This window comes from Caloenas nicobarica, chromosome 1, assembly GCF_036013445.1.
Source record: "Caloenas nicobarica isolate bCalNic1 chromosome 1, bCalNic1.hap1, whole genome shotgun sequence".
Lineage (NCBI taxonomy): Eukaryota > Metazoa > Chordata > Aves > Columbiformes > Columbidae > Caloenas > Caloenas nicobarica.
The window spans coordinates 47,565,235-47,580,667 of record NC_088245.1 but is presented as its reverse complement, the minus strand read 5'-3'; the positions used below and the strand labels follow the sequence as shown (position 1 = coordinate 47,580,667).

The following is a 15,433-nucleotide window of genomic DNA, read 5'->3' as shown; positions in this document are numbered from 1 at the left end:
ATTAGTACATTATTTGCCATGCAGAGACTATACTAGGATAATGTTAAAGAGAAGAAGCCTGTCTTTCAAATTTGTATTCTGTTGAATGGTACAAATGTGAGAAGTGACTGTCACAGGACTGGTTATCATGCTAAAAGAGTCTGAGAGCTGTTTATGGAAAGACAAGAGCCACTGACAATATGACAAAAAGCCCAATATCTTGATGAGATTAAGACTTGTCATGTATTCTCTCTTCTACCTCTTCCAAATGTTTTCTCACTTGTTTTCCCTCCAATTCAATAAACTAAATGACAGCTGTTACAGGAGGCTTTTATTTTGAACAAAAGCCAAAGCTGAGGCAGATCACATTTTCTGTTGTTCTTATTTGCTAGCTGTTGTAGGTGGGATCCACTCTTGTATCTTCTTGCGCGTAGTAGAGTAAGGTACGTACTGTCCAGGAGTGCCACTCAGGTTGAACTTATGGTTCTCCCAGATAAATTTACGAGCAACTGGTGGATGAGTAGTTGGAGGGTCATCCGTCATTGAGTGAAGCCAACGGTGCCTTAAGAGGAAAAAGACACGTTGTTATCGAGAACATTACATGATCTGTAACAAGCCTTCCTCCCGACTCCCAAGGATTCTCCTCTGAAGAGACACTAGTATTTGCTCTGAGAGAGAGAAAAAGAATTTTAATCTAGTATGACTTTGAATGAGACTAATGATTTAAAGTAATTACACAACCATAACTGATAAATAACAGTTCTGCTTCCAAACAACTGAAAGCACACCTGAGTCTGAATCTCCTGTTCCTTTGCACACTTCGTATTTGGGCACAGAATATTTAATGGTTTTGTATGGCCTTCACCAGACAGCCAGGTCAAGGTAGACACTACAAATGACAAAACCACAAAGTTTTGTTTTGCTGTCTCTGCTTTTTTTTGTTGGGTATTGTGTTGGGTTTGTTTTGTTTCATTCTAATTACCAGAAGATTATGCTGCACAATAATATCAATATGATCTCCAAAGCATTCATGAGGCTGCCACGTGGGATATGGATTAATGATGCAGGTTCACCTAAAACAATCATGTAAATGTTTACTGACTCCACGCTAAAATGATTAATACCAATCAGTAATGGGGTAATTACCAAGTGATTATCCTTTACCTATGAACTAAATGTCAATTCTCCCCTGTGTAAACAACATTAATGATCAAGCAAAGTATTTTCCGTAACGATTTACTGAAACACTACAGTAGGGATCAATGGAATTGATTTCATCCCATTTCTATTTCAGCGCCCAAAGCAACTTTCAAACCTGAATAACACTTTAATTATCTGCCAGTTTACATGTACTTCACACTGCATGCACAATTATGGCAGAAGTGAGGTTATGACTTTTTTTGCAAATTTACGTATTTTTTTACTGAGGTAGAATTAAAGAAGCTTCTGCTAATCAGCTTTTGCCAAAGACTTGACCTAAAAATAAGGAGTCTTCTATTCAAGTTGTTATTAGAAAGCCTAAAAATTCCACCTTCAGCCTTTAGCAACAAATTGGGCACACTTCACTGAAACAGCAAAACAAAACCACAATAAATGTAGTGAGAAACAGATGGACAAATATATTCTAAATCGGAAGAGCTGTACAGAAGGTTGATTATTTTTTCAAATAGATGCTAGACATTTATTTCAGAAGGAAAAAAAACCTCACATCTTTGGATATAACTTCAGTACAAAATCTCACTTTAAAAAAAATGTCAGCCATATGTTCATTTTCTCTAAGTAAAAACCACATAAAACCCCACAAACAAAAGCCACATGTTGTAGGACTAAGGACCACCAGGAAACTGGCTTGAATACCAAACTGGACAGAACCATAAGATCCTTTAAAAGTAAGAGAAGAAAAAGCTTGTTTAGAGGCAAAGAATGGCCTCCTGTGGGAAAAAGCATCCACTTAGTGAGTCTGAAAGTTATACACACATTCAGATGAAGTGACTCAATGCAGCACGGATGGGAGGGGGATGCCTCTTGTCTTCCCTCTGCTCTCCTGTATAAATCTGCTGTCATTTGAAGTATACATTTCCCATTACTTCTATTTAAAAGAGACTATTTTGGGTAATGATTTTTGTCTGGAAGAAGGTGGCCCCACGGCACAACTAATCACGCTGTGGGGTCTGAGGGTACAGGATCAGGCCTCACTCAATTTTAAACCTGGTATTACCAGCCTCTGAAATGCCCTGGCTACATTACGCAAAGCTCAGACCTTATGTGAACTCCCTCTCCTCTCCTCACGTCCATTAGAAAAATTCTGTGTACCACGAGTGGGCTTCACGCTACCCGAGATAGCACGTGTCCTGTGACAACCAGCACCAGTGTTGGCAGAAACGCTGTAAAACAACCAGTTTGACAGAGGTGGGATCATGTGCCCACACCTAACAAGCCGGCTCTCCGTTGCTAACACAAAGAAACGCACAGTTTGTGGCATGGGAGGAAGGGGAAGAGAACAGCCCGTGTACCCAGACACATTCTGCCAATGCTGACTTAAGGACTGCATTTCAAAACGCTTCGTAGTATCAGTCCGGTGGAGTGTGGGTTTTTCAAACCTGCTTACCATACGTACAGAGGCAACTTGAACTCACACACCTTCACCTAGAGACGCTTCTGGCAATAGTGGGTAGGGATCCTGCAGACAAAACCCAATTTGTGCACCTGTCACCACACCTCACCATCCTCACGCTTCCCCAAGAGTCGTGCATGCCGACAGGACAAATTAAAAAATGTTTTCTCAGACAGAAATGTAGTTACAAAAGCCCTGAAAGACACGCTGGAGCAGGTGGAGCACAAGAACTCTATTAAAGCTCAGTCAAATCAACTCGATTTCAAGCTTGCATGACGTCTGGCACCTCTTTCGTTACAAGCGTACTTACATCATATACTCCTTAAAATGTCAGGAAAACTATCACAATATTGACTTATTTACTCATTTAACTCAGAAGACAAAAACCAGAACAGTTTCATTCTGTCGTTTAAAATATTGTTTTGCAGCTTTTCTAATACTATATCCACAAAGTATTTTAAAATACAGTATTTTGGAGTAATCGATATATTTGCTTTTGGGATTTTCTGAAGTTCTGTAACATCAATAAGAAATCAGGCTCAAATTTAAACAGATCAGCAAAACTGATCCTTAAATCTTATTTTCTCACTGGAAAGTAGAAAAATAAATTGCTCACCTACAAGACATGTCAGTATAGTCACAGGTACTGAAATACCTGAAGAGATTTCAAAAGTCTGTTTAGAACTCCATCCATGTATTTCAGAGTTTCAATGTTTAAGCCTGGTCACAACAGAATCCCCTTAGAAGCCCAAAATGTGAGTTATAAAACTATTTTGATTTGCAAAGAGCCTGTTCTCTCAAACAAAAGCTCCTGCTCTCCACTTAAAAGATATAAAAACTGAAAACTGTATTTTGGGAAGACCTTCCCCTTAACAATCTCCCTTAAAGGGTCCTTTGAAGCCCTGATGTCTCATACTCTAATCCCAGATGCTCAAGAAAAGCTTTTCATGCACTAGACTGAACCACATTAATAAAGAGATCTGGTGTCTTGCAGATGTCCAGATTTCTATACAAACTCTGCCTATAAATCCGTGCATGGAAAAACAGAATTCAAAAGCAATTAGTGACCTAAAACCTAAAAAGCAGCAGAGAACTTGCACAGAGCAAAGAAGTCAGGAGAACAGCAGAAGCTCTGAAGAGGCCAAGCAGCCTGAGGCCAGCAAAGCCTCTGGACTTTTCCTTGGGTACCCAGATGAAAGACACCTCAAAGCACCCTCAAATGCTCTCAAGACTATGTATAATTTTCTCCCAAGTCTTCAACAAATGTTTAAAAGCAAGCAGATTTCAAAGTGAAGCTGCAAGGGACGGGAGCCAATTATATGATATGATGTACAAGCTGCCAAACAAGAACGGATGCTACACAAACTCCGTAGCTACTGCCATATGTGCATCTGCAAGGGGTTCAGGCACCGTCTACATAAGTGCAGGACGTTTGCCAACTTGCTGGCATCCAGTTTTTTCAACAAGTTAATCATGTTGCAATAAGACAAACGAGAAGTGAAGATGTGTGTTATGGTCAAAGGGCAAAAAATATTTCAGTGTTTTCCCAAGTACTTTTAAGTGAATGAGAAATCAGGGATTTAACTTTGACTACCAGAAGAAGTGACCTTTTAATTCATTACTTTAAAGAGAGTCTTCACTTATTATTCCAGGTCTATGTATGTGAAAAAAAAGGGACAAGAAACATGTTTTTATTTGTGTACGCAAGGGAGATAATTTTGATTTCTCATGAAAGCTATTATAAGACATCATTGCACAGCAATAAGACAGCATCCTATTTACCTGAAAACACCACATTGCATCACCCCACATAGTTATACACCCCACAAATTTATTGTGAAGCTACTGACAGGATGCAAATTTTACCCCACCCTTCCTTATCTGTTCAATCTTTTTGTTTTTCCTTAGAGGCAGACTTGAAAAGCAGCATTTTTACAAGAGAACAACACGTTTCTTTACATTTCTTAGTATGTTGGCACTTCAAGTCTGAGATGCTACCTTCCTCCCTCCTACAGCTGTCAGATCAACTAACAATGAGGATGCGTATTATTCAACTGAATTTGAAATATTTCATTGTATGATGTTAGCATTTCTGAAGTTCCTTCCAAAGATGTCAAATTTGCACCATAAGGAAATAAACAGCACAGAACATTACATAGTGAAAGAACAAATTATTTTTAACTAGTTTGTATACATAAACCAGTCATCGATTTGTTTTTGCCAAGTATTTGGCCAAAACACAAATCAAGTCACACCGAACTAGATAAATGGTAAAGGGACAGTGTGTGGGCAGCCACAAAAGGCCTTGAATGTGATGCAAGAGAAGCACACCTAGCATCCAGGATGTCAGGCCTTGACTTGCACAGACTTTATATACTCTCAAAAGGAACCCTTACTCCGCAGCACAATCCTTTTCAGAGTGGAAAATTGGGTTCTAAGTTGCCTCCCCTCAGTGGGCTCAAACTGAACCTCCCAGAATCCTCCAAATGCAAATTCGTGCTCTTCTAAATTTCAGCTACAGGCGTACCCTGATCGCTGAATAGCAAATGGCAGGAATTAACAGACAAATAGGGAACTTTTGTATGAGATATGAACAAAACCTGAAAATCAAGACTGGTATATAAAATATAGGGGGCAAAAATGCTACTCTTTCTGCTAATCCCAAACAGATTAAGACCAGTAAAATACTCAGTCATCTCCCCTCACCTTGTCTCAGTGGAAATAACCAACAAACCCTTAATTGTGAGGGCCAAATAATCCAGAAATACAAGTCTGGAAGTGATTTAGAGTCTCTGCATGTGCTTTAGACCCACAGAAGTATCAGCTACATCCATGTCACTCCCAGCAGACGTCTCCTGAAGTTGTTACGCGGTTGCTGTAATACTGGCTTCATCTTCCCAAACCAAGTTATGCCAGGGAAGATGAGTAGAATTTTTTAGTGGTAAGGATAGTAATGTCCAACCTGCACCACCTCCTCTGTAATTTAAACCTACTGCTTCCTGTTCTACACATCTCTGTGGCAGACAGACCATGCCTTTCCTTTCTGCAAGACATTAAATGCTTCAAGATCTATGGCCATTTCCTCTCCTTTCTAAGCAACCTCAATTCTTTCCAACTGTCCTCAGAGGTCTGATTGCTCTTGCTGCTCTTCCCTAGGCTTCTTCCACTGGTCTGTATGTGTGTTTGGTTTTTTTATGAGCGTGGTACCACAGTTGAGCATTATACCCTACATAAGTCTTCCTGGTAAGAGCAGAAAGGAAAAGTCACTGTGCATGAGTGCAGGCAGTAATTCTTCTACTTCTCTGGATTACACACTTCTTTCCCAGCAGCACAATAACATGGACTCACCCAATCTGCCATCCCCATAACACCTACATCATCCTGCAGCATTGCCTGTTGCTCTCCTCCTGCACACCATAAAATAAGAGGCTGCTGGTACTAGAAGAGCAAGGTCCTGCCCTCCATCTCTACATCCAGCCATATGATTTCACTCCTTCTTTTCCTCTTGTGTTTGCAAAGTGAGAAAATGCAACTTGCCATGTTGCTAAACCTCTGAGTGCACATAATCGGAGGTGGTAGTAACATTCATTAACAAAAGCAGCACTGAGCTCTGATTCATCTATCTATATTTTAGACCCTTAATATTTAACTTTTCTGTGCAGCCCTTGATTAAGGAGGGTAAAAAACAAACAAACAAACAAACAAACAAACAAAACAGCTAATGCTGCTTTAAGCATACTTCCTTACTAACAAACCTGCCCAGAACATTTCACCTAGGCCTCAGCTTGCTTGTGATCCAAATCTGCTTCTGCTGGGGTGGGAGGATGGAGAGAACTATAAACCCTATAGCCCTTGCCCTAGGAAGACAGCAAACTCCTTTATTATCAAGAAGTACACATTCAAGATAGCCAGTTTTTACTATGAAAACTCTTTGCCTGTGAAAGTACTTCTGGTTCCCTGACTAGCACTTACAAGCTGCTCAGGGATTTCAACAGTGTCACATGTTCCTCTTAAGATTAACATATTATTCCCTGAAACCTTTCAAAAACTTCTCTGCAGAACCAAAAGCATAAAATATTAAACCTGGAAGTAATTTACCTGTACCATCTTCTTGCTTGGTTTTTGATTATTTTTGAGCAAAGAGAAGGCAGTTTTGGTTGTAACAAGTGCATCTGTACATATGTTGTGACCGCGTGTGAATGTGAGCGTGTGCGTGAAGCAGCATACACCAGAGGTATAAAACAGCATCATCTGATGCTCCTGGAGATGATTTACTAACTGTAGCATGTTTAGGTTGGGAGATAAATGAATGAGGAACAAAAGGTGATACTGAGCCTGCTAACATAACAGTAAAATGGAAACGAGCTCAATACGCAGCCCAACAATTAGAGCAACTGTGTAATGGAGACTTGTATGAAAGCGCTAAATAGAGTGCAAATAGGCATTGGTATAAACAGATTTAACTTTTATTGTTCAGATGTTCACAGAGCACACTCGGTCTGTGTGTTCAAAAATGGACGTACTAAGTCCCTGCAAACAACTTGCCCTGAACGGTAGGAGACAAAACAAGTATTTTGGCTTTCATAACTGTCTAACAGTAAAAGATGTCTTCATATAGGAAAAAAATGTGCCCAGTATCTTGTACAGCATTACAAGAAGAATACTAGTAATTCCCAATGCAAGTACTGAGGGAATTTTTAAAAATCTAATTAATTGTCTCCAAAGTAAATACCAACATCTTGATTTTGAAGGCAAGAAAACCCAGAGTAACAATGAGGTTAAATAACGCAACTAAATCAGAATAAACCACAAGCCTACATATTCTGGTATGGCAACATTTTTAAAAAGCAACAGACTCAATTCTCTGTATAGCAGACATATGTCAAAACAACTCTTTTGATTTCCTTCAGACTGCAATTTCAGTGCATCCGTTGTCAAAAGACCTTATGCCACTTATTTCAGAATACTGAAAATATCCAGTTGTTCCTAAAAATTGTACACGTTATTACATATGAGATGTTTGTTCTTGCTGCTTTTTCCTTTTGTCCAGTATCTGACAGTAGGTAAAGTATAGCTAAATAAGTTTGCATTTTATTTTTTCCAGATAGTTGTTTCCAGAACTTTTCAATATACCAAAATGCTTTTTTCCAATTCATCACACATGAAATGCGAAGTCCACCTGACTGTATTTCAACAATCATATTCCACAATCCCGAAGGCACAGAACTGGCCACAAAATTATACTTCAAGATGCAGTGTATTCAACAACCAGAAACACAGAGAAAAAGAACTTCTATTACAACTTATACTGAAAAAATAAGTGTTTTTCCTGCACATCTGCTAGTGCTCTCTATACTTCTCAAGAAAATAGTGTAACTACATGTACAATGGGATCTCTATAAGACCACTACTAAACCATTACAAACTAGTTAACATTACTATTTAAAAAAAAAGGAAAACCTGAAATCCAGGCTAGCCCTGGTCTTAAACCTCAGTTTTGTTAGAAGTGTCATCTTTAGGCATGACAGTTGCAAAATATTTTCTGAAAGTAACACCTGCATAAACAATGCAGTAAAACCTCCCTCCACCTGCAGAGGGTACAACAAAATACCCACGAAATGCTCTACTGAGCTGAATTAACTACCCAGATTCAAAAATCAGTGTTTAGAAGTAGTATCCAGATCACAACCCAGCTGTTACAGTGGTACTTTATCTACTTCCCAGTTGACCCAACTCAACTTTCCATCTGTTGAAGGGTGGGCTAGTGCTTTAAGAAATAAACATTTTTTTTACAACTGACAGGACAGATAGAGGACCAAATTAATCTCTGATAATAGAAGTAATTTCATGCAATCGAATTTATTTCCAATGAGCTTTTGGGTCCAAAACTACCCATGCGTTTCCTATATAGTTGCACAACCCCAGTGTTACATTGACAGCAACTTGTACAATATATTAAGTCTCAATTCAGAAGTTTATGCCATCTTAAAAATTCAAGACACTATGCCATCAGATAAAAAACCCTAGTGTCTTAAAAGGCCGCATTTATTCCCAGTCAGAATACTTCTATTTTTAAAGGTCTATCTGAGCAGTATAGAATTACAGGTCAGTGATTTAGATGTGTCACAAAGATCAGATTCCTACATAAGAATAAACATCTATGTTTGCCATAGTACATACGTATTTATCAGCAACTGAAAAAACAAACAAACAACAAAATGAAAACCAACGAACTAAAAACCTGAGCAGTCCTGCACAACTAAGTTTCCTGGCTAAAATACCTCAGAACACAGGACTGCCCACCATTTCATGCTCCATTGCACTCAGCAGTCTTGAAAATAATGAAACATTTATTATTTCTTCTAGGGCAATTTTTTCCACGTTGATAGGAAAACAAGTTTGTCTACCTCACTAATTTATGTGATCTAAACAAGCTACTTAATCCTAGAAACATGAATTTGATGCTCAGGAAGAAATGCTTTATCAAGGTTTGTAAGGACACAATAAACACCATGAACACAAGCAAAGAAAAAAAATACCAACAAAAACTATGCCTCGAAATCAAGAAAATCTTGAAAACCAGCACAGTCTACTAGTGAAAAGATAAAAACCAGAACCAAACAACAGTTCTTACACGGATAACAAGGAAAAGCCCCATACTGGCAGGAACATGTTAGTTTTGGAGATTGTAACATTACTTCTGAAAAACAATGCCATTAAGCTCTTACTGGAGAAGACAGAAAAAAACATTAATGGCATGTGTTGGCAGTTGCATTTTCCCCCCCACACACTCTGAGAACTGGTGCGGCAGTTGCACTGGTAGCTGCCCATCCCCTCTCAGAACTGGGGCCTTCAATGGGCAGCTGACGGCTCTTTGTGGAGACCCAGAGTCGCTGGGCAGGGTCGTCAGCAGAAGAGGGGCCGAGAGCGCCCACAGCCCAGAGAAGCTGAGAAGCTTCTCGAAGGCCCACACTCAAGGGGGTGGGGTGCAGAGAAGCCAAGAAGCTTCTGGAATGCCCACAGTCACATCTGAGCAGACTATAAATGGGGTTCCCGCCGGCGACTCTCCTTGGTGTGGTCTCCTCGGAGCTGCGGGTCTGCCGTGCTGCCGGAGTCCCTCGCCTTAGACAGAGAAGCCGCCTAAGGTAACCTCCCGGGATGGGGAGCGCCTCACCTCCGTGTGTGGGTGAGCGATAAATTACTGGATATATGCTTTAATAAGTCCTTGCGTGGTAGGCAAGTGTACCTTCCTCGTCTGGGACAGACGACTGTACCTTCCTCGTTTGGGGCAGACGAGTATAAGTCCTGGCCACAGTAGGCTAGTGTTTATCTTTTATGGGCAACACGGGGCAGAGAGGGCTCTGGTTTGTTTTTCTTGTGAGTGTGTGTATGCACGCTGTGGATCCTCATTCTTATTTCGCTGCACCCCAAATAATTTCCTAACCTTTATCTTATGTTATCGGAGTGCTAGTCCGCCTAAACTTATATTTGGGATGCCTCCATGACATGGCATTAAACATAATTTAATGGCCATGAGAATCTGAAACAAAATTGACTACTTAGACAGTCTACCCATGGATTTCTCAAATGTTCTAATGAGAGCCACAATCTAGGAGTCTAGATAACCACTCTCAGCCTTGGCACAGAGTATCTATCACACGAAGAATAAAGACCAATGTTTACCAGTGTTCAGTACAACCAAGTGCCTCTTATTTCATGGCTGTGAACTAAGGAATGTTTGTCCATCATTGCTTTACATTCTTTAGGTTCTTGTCTAGAACAGATAATAAAAATATTTTTTCTACCTCAGGCTGCTCAACGCTATTGTAGGTCTTGCCAAACCATTAAGATGAGATCAGAGCTAATAAGGAAAACTCAAAGACTGGCTTGACCTGCTCAATCTGGCTGGCAAAATGCTTTTCTTATTCCAAGAAGCAGTGAGTGCAATTGTCAGGACAGGCAGCAACATAACATTATGAAGGTAGTTCCAAATTAAAAGTAACTAGCCTGAAATCTTCCAGCCATACATAAGATAGCTGTATCCAAGAAAACTTTATTATCATAACATTTTAATGTTTTTTTTTAAATCTTCTGCTTTGTAACAGAAGAAAATATAAAGGCAATTACACAACTGGTATCTGTCCACATTATTAAGCTAAATGGTTTACCATTCAGGGGGCACCATACTTCCATCAACTTCCCAGTACGTATTTTTGCCATTCATCTCATTAGTGTAGATCACCCATCTGTGTCGACCTTAAATAAACAGACATTGTATTAGCTCAAAAAAAAAAAAAAATATAAAGGAGAGAATTCACGGAAACACAAGGAAAAGTATCTTGACAAAGTATTTACCATTATCAGCACTGATTTCAAGTCAGTACAGCTTTATTTTTGTAAGTCTTCTGTATTTCCACTGTTACTGTATTTTTATATGGCTGAATCCAACACTCTCACAAGGAAGCAAATATTAGCTATTGTATAAGGAATGGGAAATAGGAACGTACAAAATTTTCAGGCAGAGAAAGAGGTTTGGGGCTTTTTCACCCCATTAGGAGTCTTTTTCCGAAAGGACATTGCCATTAGTAACCTAAGATTAAACCAAGTTTCAGCCATATAAAACTACCAAGCAACATTTGCCAGCGGCTGCTTTCCCCAGTTACCCTACAAGTTAACTTACAGTAGGCAGAGCTTGGAAAAAAATCCCCACACGGACCTCACTTACCACCCTTGCTGGTTTAGGTGCTACCTTTTTAAGTACTCTACAAATGTTATTTAAAATTCCACTACTTAAGATAACGGGAAGTTTAAGCTAACCTGTCTGTTTCCTTGCCCTGAAGTGATCATATAAATAAGCACAGCAGCGAGGCAGTTTTAAAGACAGTTCTCTTTCTTCCCTCACCTGTTAAGCTACCAGCTTTTCAGTCAAGGACCAAACTCATCCCATTATCTCATATCACATGAACTCAACCACACTCTCATATAGGCATATCTACATGGAAAACACCTGACTGGCTTAGATTTATCCCATGATTATTATGTCAGATTGAATATGTTTGCAAATGGATTGAGGGAAGCAGTAGAGAGGCAGAAGGTTTCAGAGCATTTCTATGAGCCTCCTCTCGAAGACTCACACAAGTCAAGTGCGAGGAAGTCGGGCAGGCCACAAGTTCTATGTCACCAGCAGAAACTACGCAATCTATACATACTCGGACAGTCAGTCAGGAGGTGTTCACGTTAATACACATACCAAAGAAGTTCCTTGTGTCTTCATAGTACTTGTTTCCATATTTGTCAGTTCCTACCAGCGTACCAGTCTTCAAATCATTGACCCTGTGAATTACCAAGACAACAGTTTCAATTGACATCATCTCAGAATTAAGTTGTGATAGAAGTTTCTTAGAGTTTGGTAAAAACCTGTTATGAAAACTCTTAAACACATCTATGTGAAGCCATTTTAAAAAAACTATTCAAATTTAAGGATTGCAAAACATAATCACCAATTCCTTCAACTAATGTCAGCATGCTTTTACTGTGTGCCCCACTGACAGGATAATAAGCATCACACAAAAAGGCTTTTGGGGCCCATTATTTATTTAAAAGCTCTTTCAAGGGCAAGACAAAGCAACTCTGCAATACAGCACTATTTGACACCCCCAAAACCTTAAATACTGTGGAAGACAGTCCCAGAGACACAGGTTAATTCACTTAGTTGAATATGTTGTCATCCTTCTCAACTTTGTCACCACCATTTCCGCATGAATTGCCATGGAAAGTGGTCGGCACTGAAATCAGCCTAAGAGATCTCACACATCTGCGTGGGCACTAATCTCCAGGAGAACAATAGTAATATTTTAAGCCATTGTAGCCTTCTACAGTGGAGATAGAAAAGCCAGAAGTTGCTTGTCACCACAGCTAGTAGGAATACAAAGTTGAGTATAATAACTGTAAAGGGAGCACTACATGGAGTGACAGGAAGAAGATAACATGCTCAGCTGAGAGATAACAGAACTGATTTAAGGTTATTAGCGAAGTTCCACAAAGAACATTGATGTCAGTAGCCTTATTTAATACTTTACAGGGTTCCTGGCCAAAACACCACCAAAACAGAAACCCCACCCCCAAAAAGCACAGGAGTCTGACAGATTATGCTATTACCATACAGAGGGAGGTCACATTATTGTACCCTCTTCAGGGCTGCAGTGATACCACCAGAATGAAAGTCAGTGGCATGCAGGTCACAGCACAAGGAGATGCACCTGGACACTAATATCTGAAGCACTGTGTGTGTAATCACAAGGAAGACATCTGGATGTCACAAGGCAATAATGAGCTGCCAATTAAGTGACATGTGGGGAAAAAAGATAAGCTGATCCTAGGATGCCCGGCTGAACTGAGCTGTCTTCAGTGAACAAAGCAACTACAAAAGCCACAGTATAAAAATACTGATGAGGTCTCATCAGCAACTGTGTAAAATGTTACATTTAACTGTTCAAAACAGACCAATTTAAACTACAAGAAATAACAGAAAAAGGGGCTATCATGATGACTAGAAAAAAGAGTCGTCAATGAGGCTCAGAAAGCTTGGCTTGTTTATTCTAGCTAAGAGAGCCTTTGATATATAGTAAGGAACTTTAATTTTGTGAAACCTCCCTATCCCATACTCCTGACTTCCCACTAATGATTTCAAAAAGCCTTTTTGGCTATGTGGTCAGGCCTACAATATTCACTGTACCCTGAGAAAATGTTCCATAACTTTTCCAAGACCAGCTACAAAGACAACACAGGTTGCTGACACTGCTGAATTTGGATCATGTGGCTTTCAGACTTCTACCCTACAACCACAGAACGTCCTGAGTCGGAAGGGACCCACAAGGATCATCGAATCCAACTCCTGTCCCTGCACAGGACAACCCCACAATTCACACCATGTGTCTGAGGATGTTGTCCAGTCACTTCTTGAATACTAACAGGCTTGGAGCCTGTTCTAGTGCTCCACTATGTTTCATCAAGGACCTGAATGAAAGAGTACCTTAGTAAATCTGCAGCTCCTATTCAGAAGGAGCTTCAAGCCACTGTATCACAAGTCAAAATACTCTTCACGAGGTAGAGATGAGATATGAGTGGGGGAAACATAGGAGAAAGTTTAACGTGGACAAGTGCAAGGTTCTGTGTTTGGGGAACAAAGTGCATAGACAGAACTGGAAACAAAGGCTGTATCTAATTCTGCAGAAAATGCCACTAGGTCTAGAGGACATCCAAAACTGGGCACAGGTCAATAGTGACAACCTGTTGCCAAAGATACAGACGTAGGGTTTGAAGTGTTAAAGAACTATAGCTGATCAGGCAGATGAACCAATTCCCTGCTTTGTACCGCAGGATTTCAGCAGAAGCACAGCTTTCAGATCTGTGCACCAACAGTTCAAGGCGACTGCTGCCAATTTGAGGTGATTTGGAGTAAACAGCCGTCGGGCCAGCGCGACGGTGCTCAGCAGAAGCGCAGGAGGTGGCTGCAGCAGAGCGGAGCGGCACCACAGCAGACACGGCTGCAACAACAGGGCTAATTCTTCTCTAAGAGGAGACCTCATCACAGCCTCCGGCTTCCTCACAAGGGGAGGAGGAGGGGCAGGTGCCAAACCCTTCTCTTTAGCGACCTATGACAGAACCCGAGGGAATGGCAGGAAGATGTGCCAGGGGAGGTTTAGGCTGGACATCAGGAAAAGGTTCTTCCCCCAGAGGGTGGTGGACACTGGAACAGGCTCCCCAGGGAGGTGTCACAGCCCCAAGCCTGACAGTGTTCGAGAAGAGACTGGACAAGGCCCTCAGACACATGGTGTGAACTGTGGGGTTGTCCTGTGCAGGGACAGGGGTTGGACTCGATGATCCTCGTGGGTCCCTTCCAACTCAGGACAGTCTGATTCTCTATCTCTGAGGCTGAAGTCGGACACCAGGAAAACCTGCCCGGGCTATACCGACAGCTCAGCATCGAGCAACCTGCTCAGATGCCTAAAGAAGAGAGAGCGCTGGTGGAGCCGCCCCGGGGAACGCTGCCGACTGGCAGCGAGCGCTGCAGCCGCCAGCCCGCCGCCCCGGGGGCAGCGCACGGCGGGCTGCAGGGCACGGCACGCCGCCGCCAGCCGCCTGGGCCCGGCCGGCCTCCTCCTGCTGCCCGGCCTGGCCCGGCACGGCGCCCCGCCCGGCAACAGGCCCTTCCCCAGAGCCCCCGACCGCCGCGGGGCGGCGGGGACCGGCGCCGGCGAGGGACGCCCCGTCCTCACCTCACCCCACCCCCCGCCGCCCTCCCAGCGTGCGGGGCGGCCCGGCCGCGACCCGCCAAGGTGACCCCCGGGGCAGCGAAGCGGGAGCGGGGAGCCCCCCCCACCGCCGCCTGCTCTGGGCGCGCCGTTACCTCAGCAGCTGCCACAGGGCGCCGCGGACGCCGCCATGGCCGCCGAGGTGGTTCAGCGCCCGCTTCACCAGCTGCACGTACTCCGCCATGTTGCGGCGGTGCCGCCCGCTCCCGGGGCCGCCCCGCGTCCCGCCCCTCGGCCGGGGCGGCAGCGCCTCGTCCGGCCGGCACGGTCGAGGTGTTGTGGCACCGGCCGCCATTTACTTGGTGGTTGCCAAGTCCCCCGGGGGCACCGGAGGTGGCTGCCCGGGCCTTTAGGTGGAACACCCGGTCTTGCAAAATCGTTGATAAAATACGCTTTGTTGAGAGATGCTGCCACGTCCTATTATATTGGCGAGGTAATCGTTGCCTACAGTCCGGCCTCACAAGCAGCTCGCCAGCCGTCCCCTCGGTGAGCTGCTCGGATGAGGAATGTGGCTCCATCACCCCTG

The 15,433-nt window shown here is 42.5% G+C and overlaps 1 protein-coding gene across 1 annotated transcript; it reads right to left on the bottom strand.

The window, feature by feature from the left end:
• Positions 1-295: 295 nt before the first annotated feature.
• NDUFA12 (NADH:ubiquinone oxidoreductase subunit A12) lies at positions 296-15,153 on the bottom strand. Its single transcript, XM_065626913.1, has 4 exons — positions 15,003-15,153; positions 11,844-11,926; positions 10,762-10,849; positions 296-541 (listed from the first exon to the last, which is right to left on the bottom strand). Exons 1-4 carry the CDS (start codon positions 15,089-15,091, stop codon positions 361-363), a joined length of 441 nt encoding a protein of 146 aa, XP_065482985.1. The 5' UTR covers positions 15,092-15,153; the 3' UTR covers positions 296-360.
• Between the last annotated feature and the right edge of the window lie 280 nt (positions 15,154-15,433).

Excerpts from the sequence above, each read along its gene's own strand:
- NDUFA12 (XM_065626913.1), bottom strand. The coding sequence starts at position 15,091 with ATGGCGGAGTACGTGCAGCTGGTGAAGCGGGCGCTGAACCACCTCGGC. Across the intron at positions 10,850-11,843 it reads AGACACAAGGAACTTCTTTG|GTCGACACAGATGGGTGATC; the intron begins GTATGTGTATTA and ends TGTTTATTTAAG. Across the intron at positions 542-10,761 it reads AGTATGGTGCCCCCTGAATG|GCACCGTTGGCTTCACTCAA; the intron begins GTAAACCATTTA and ends TTTCCTCTTAAG.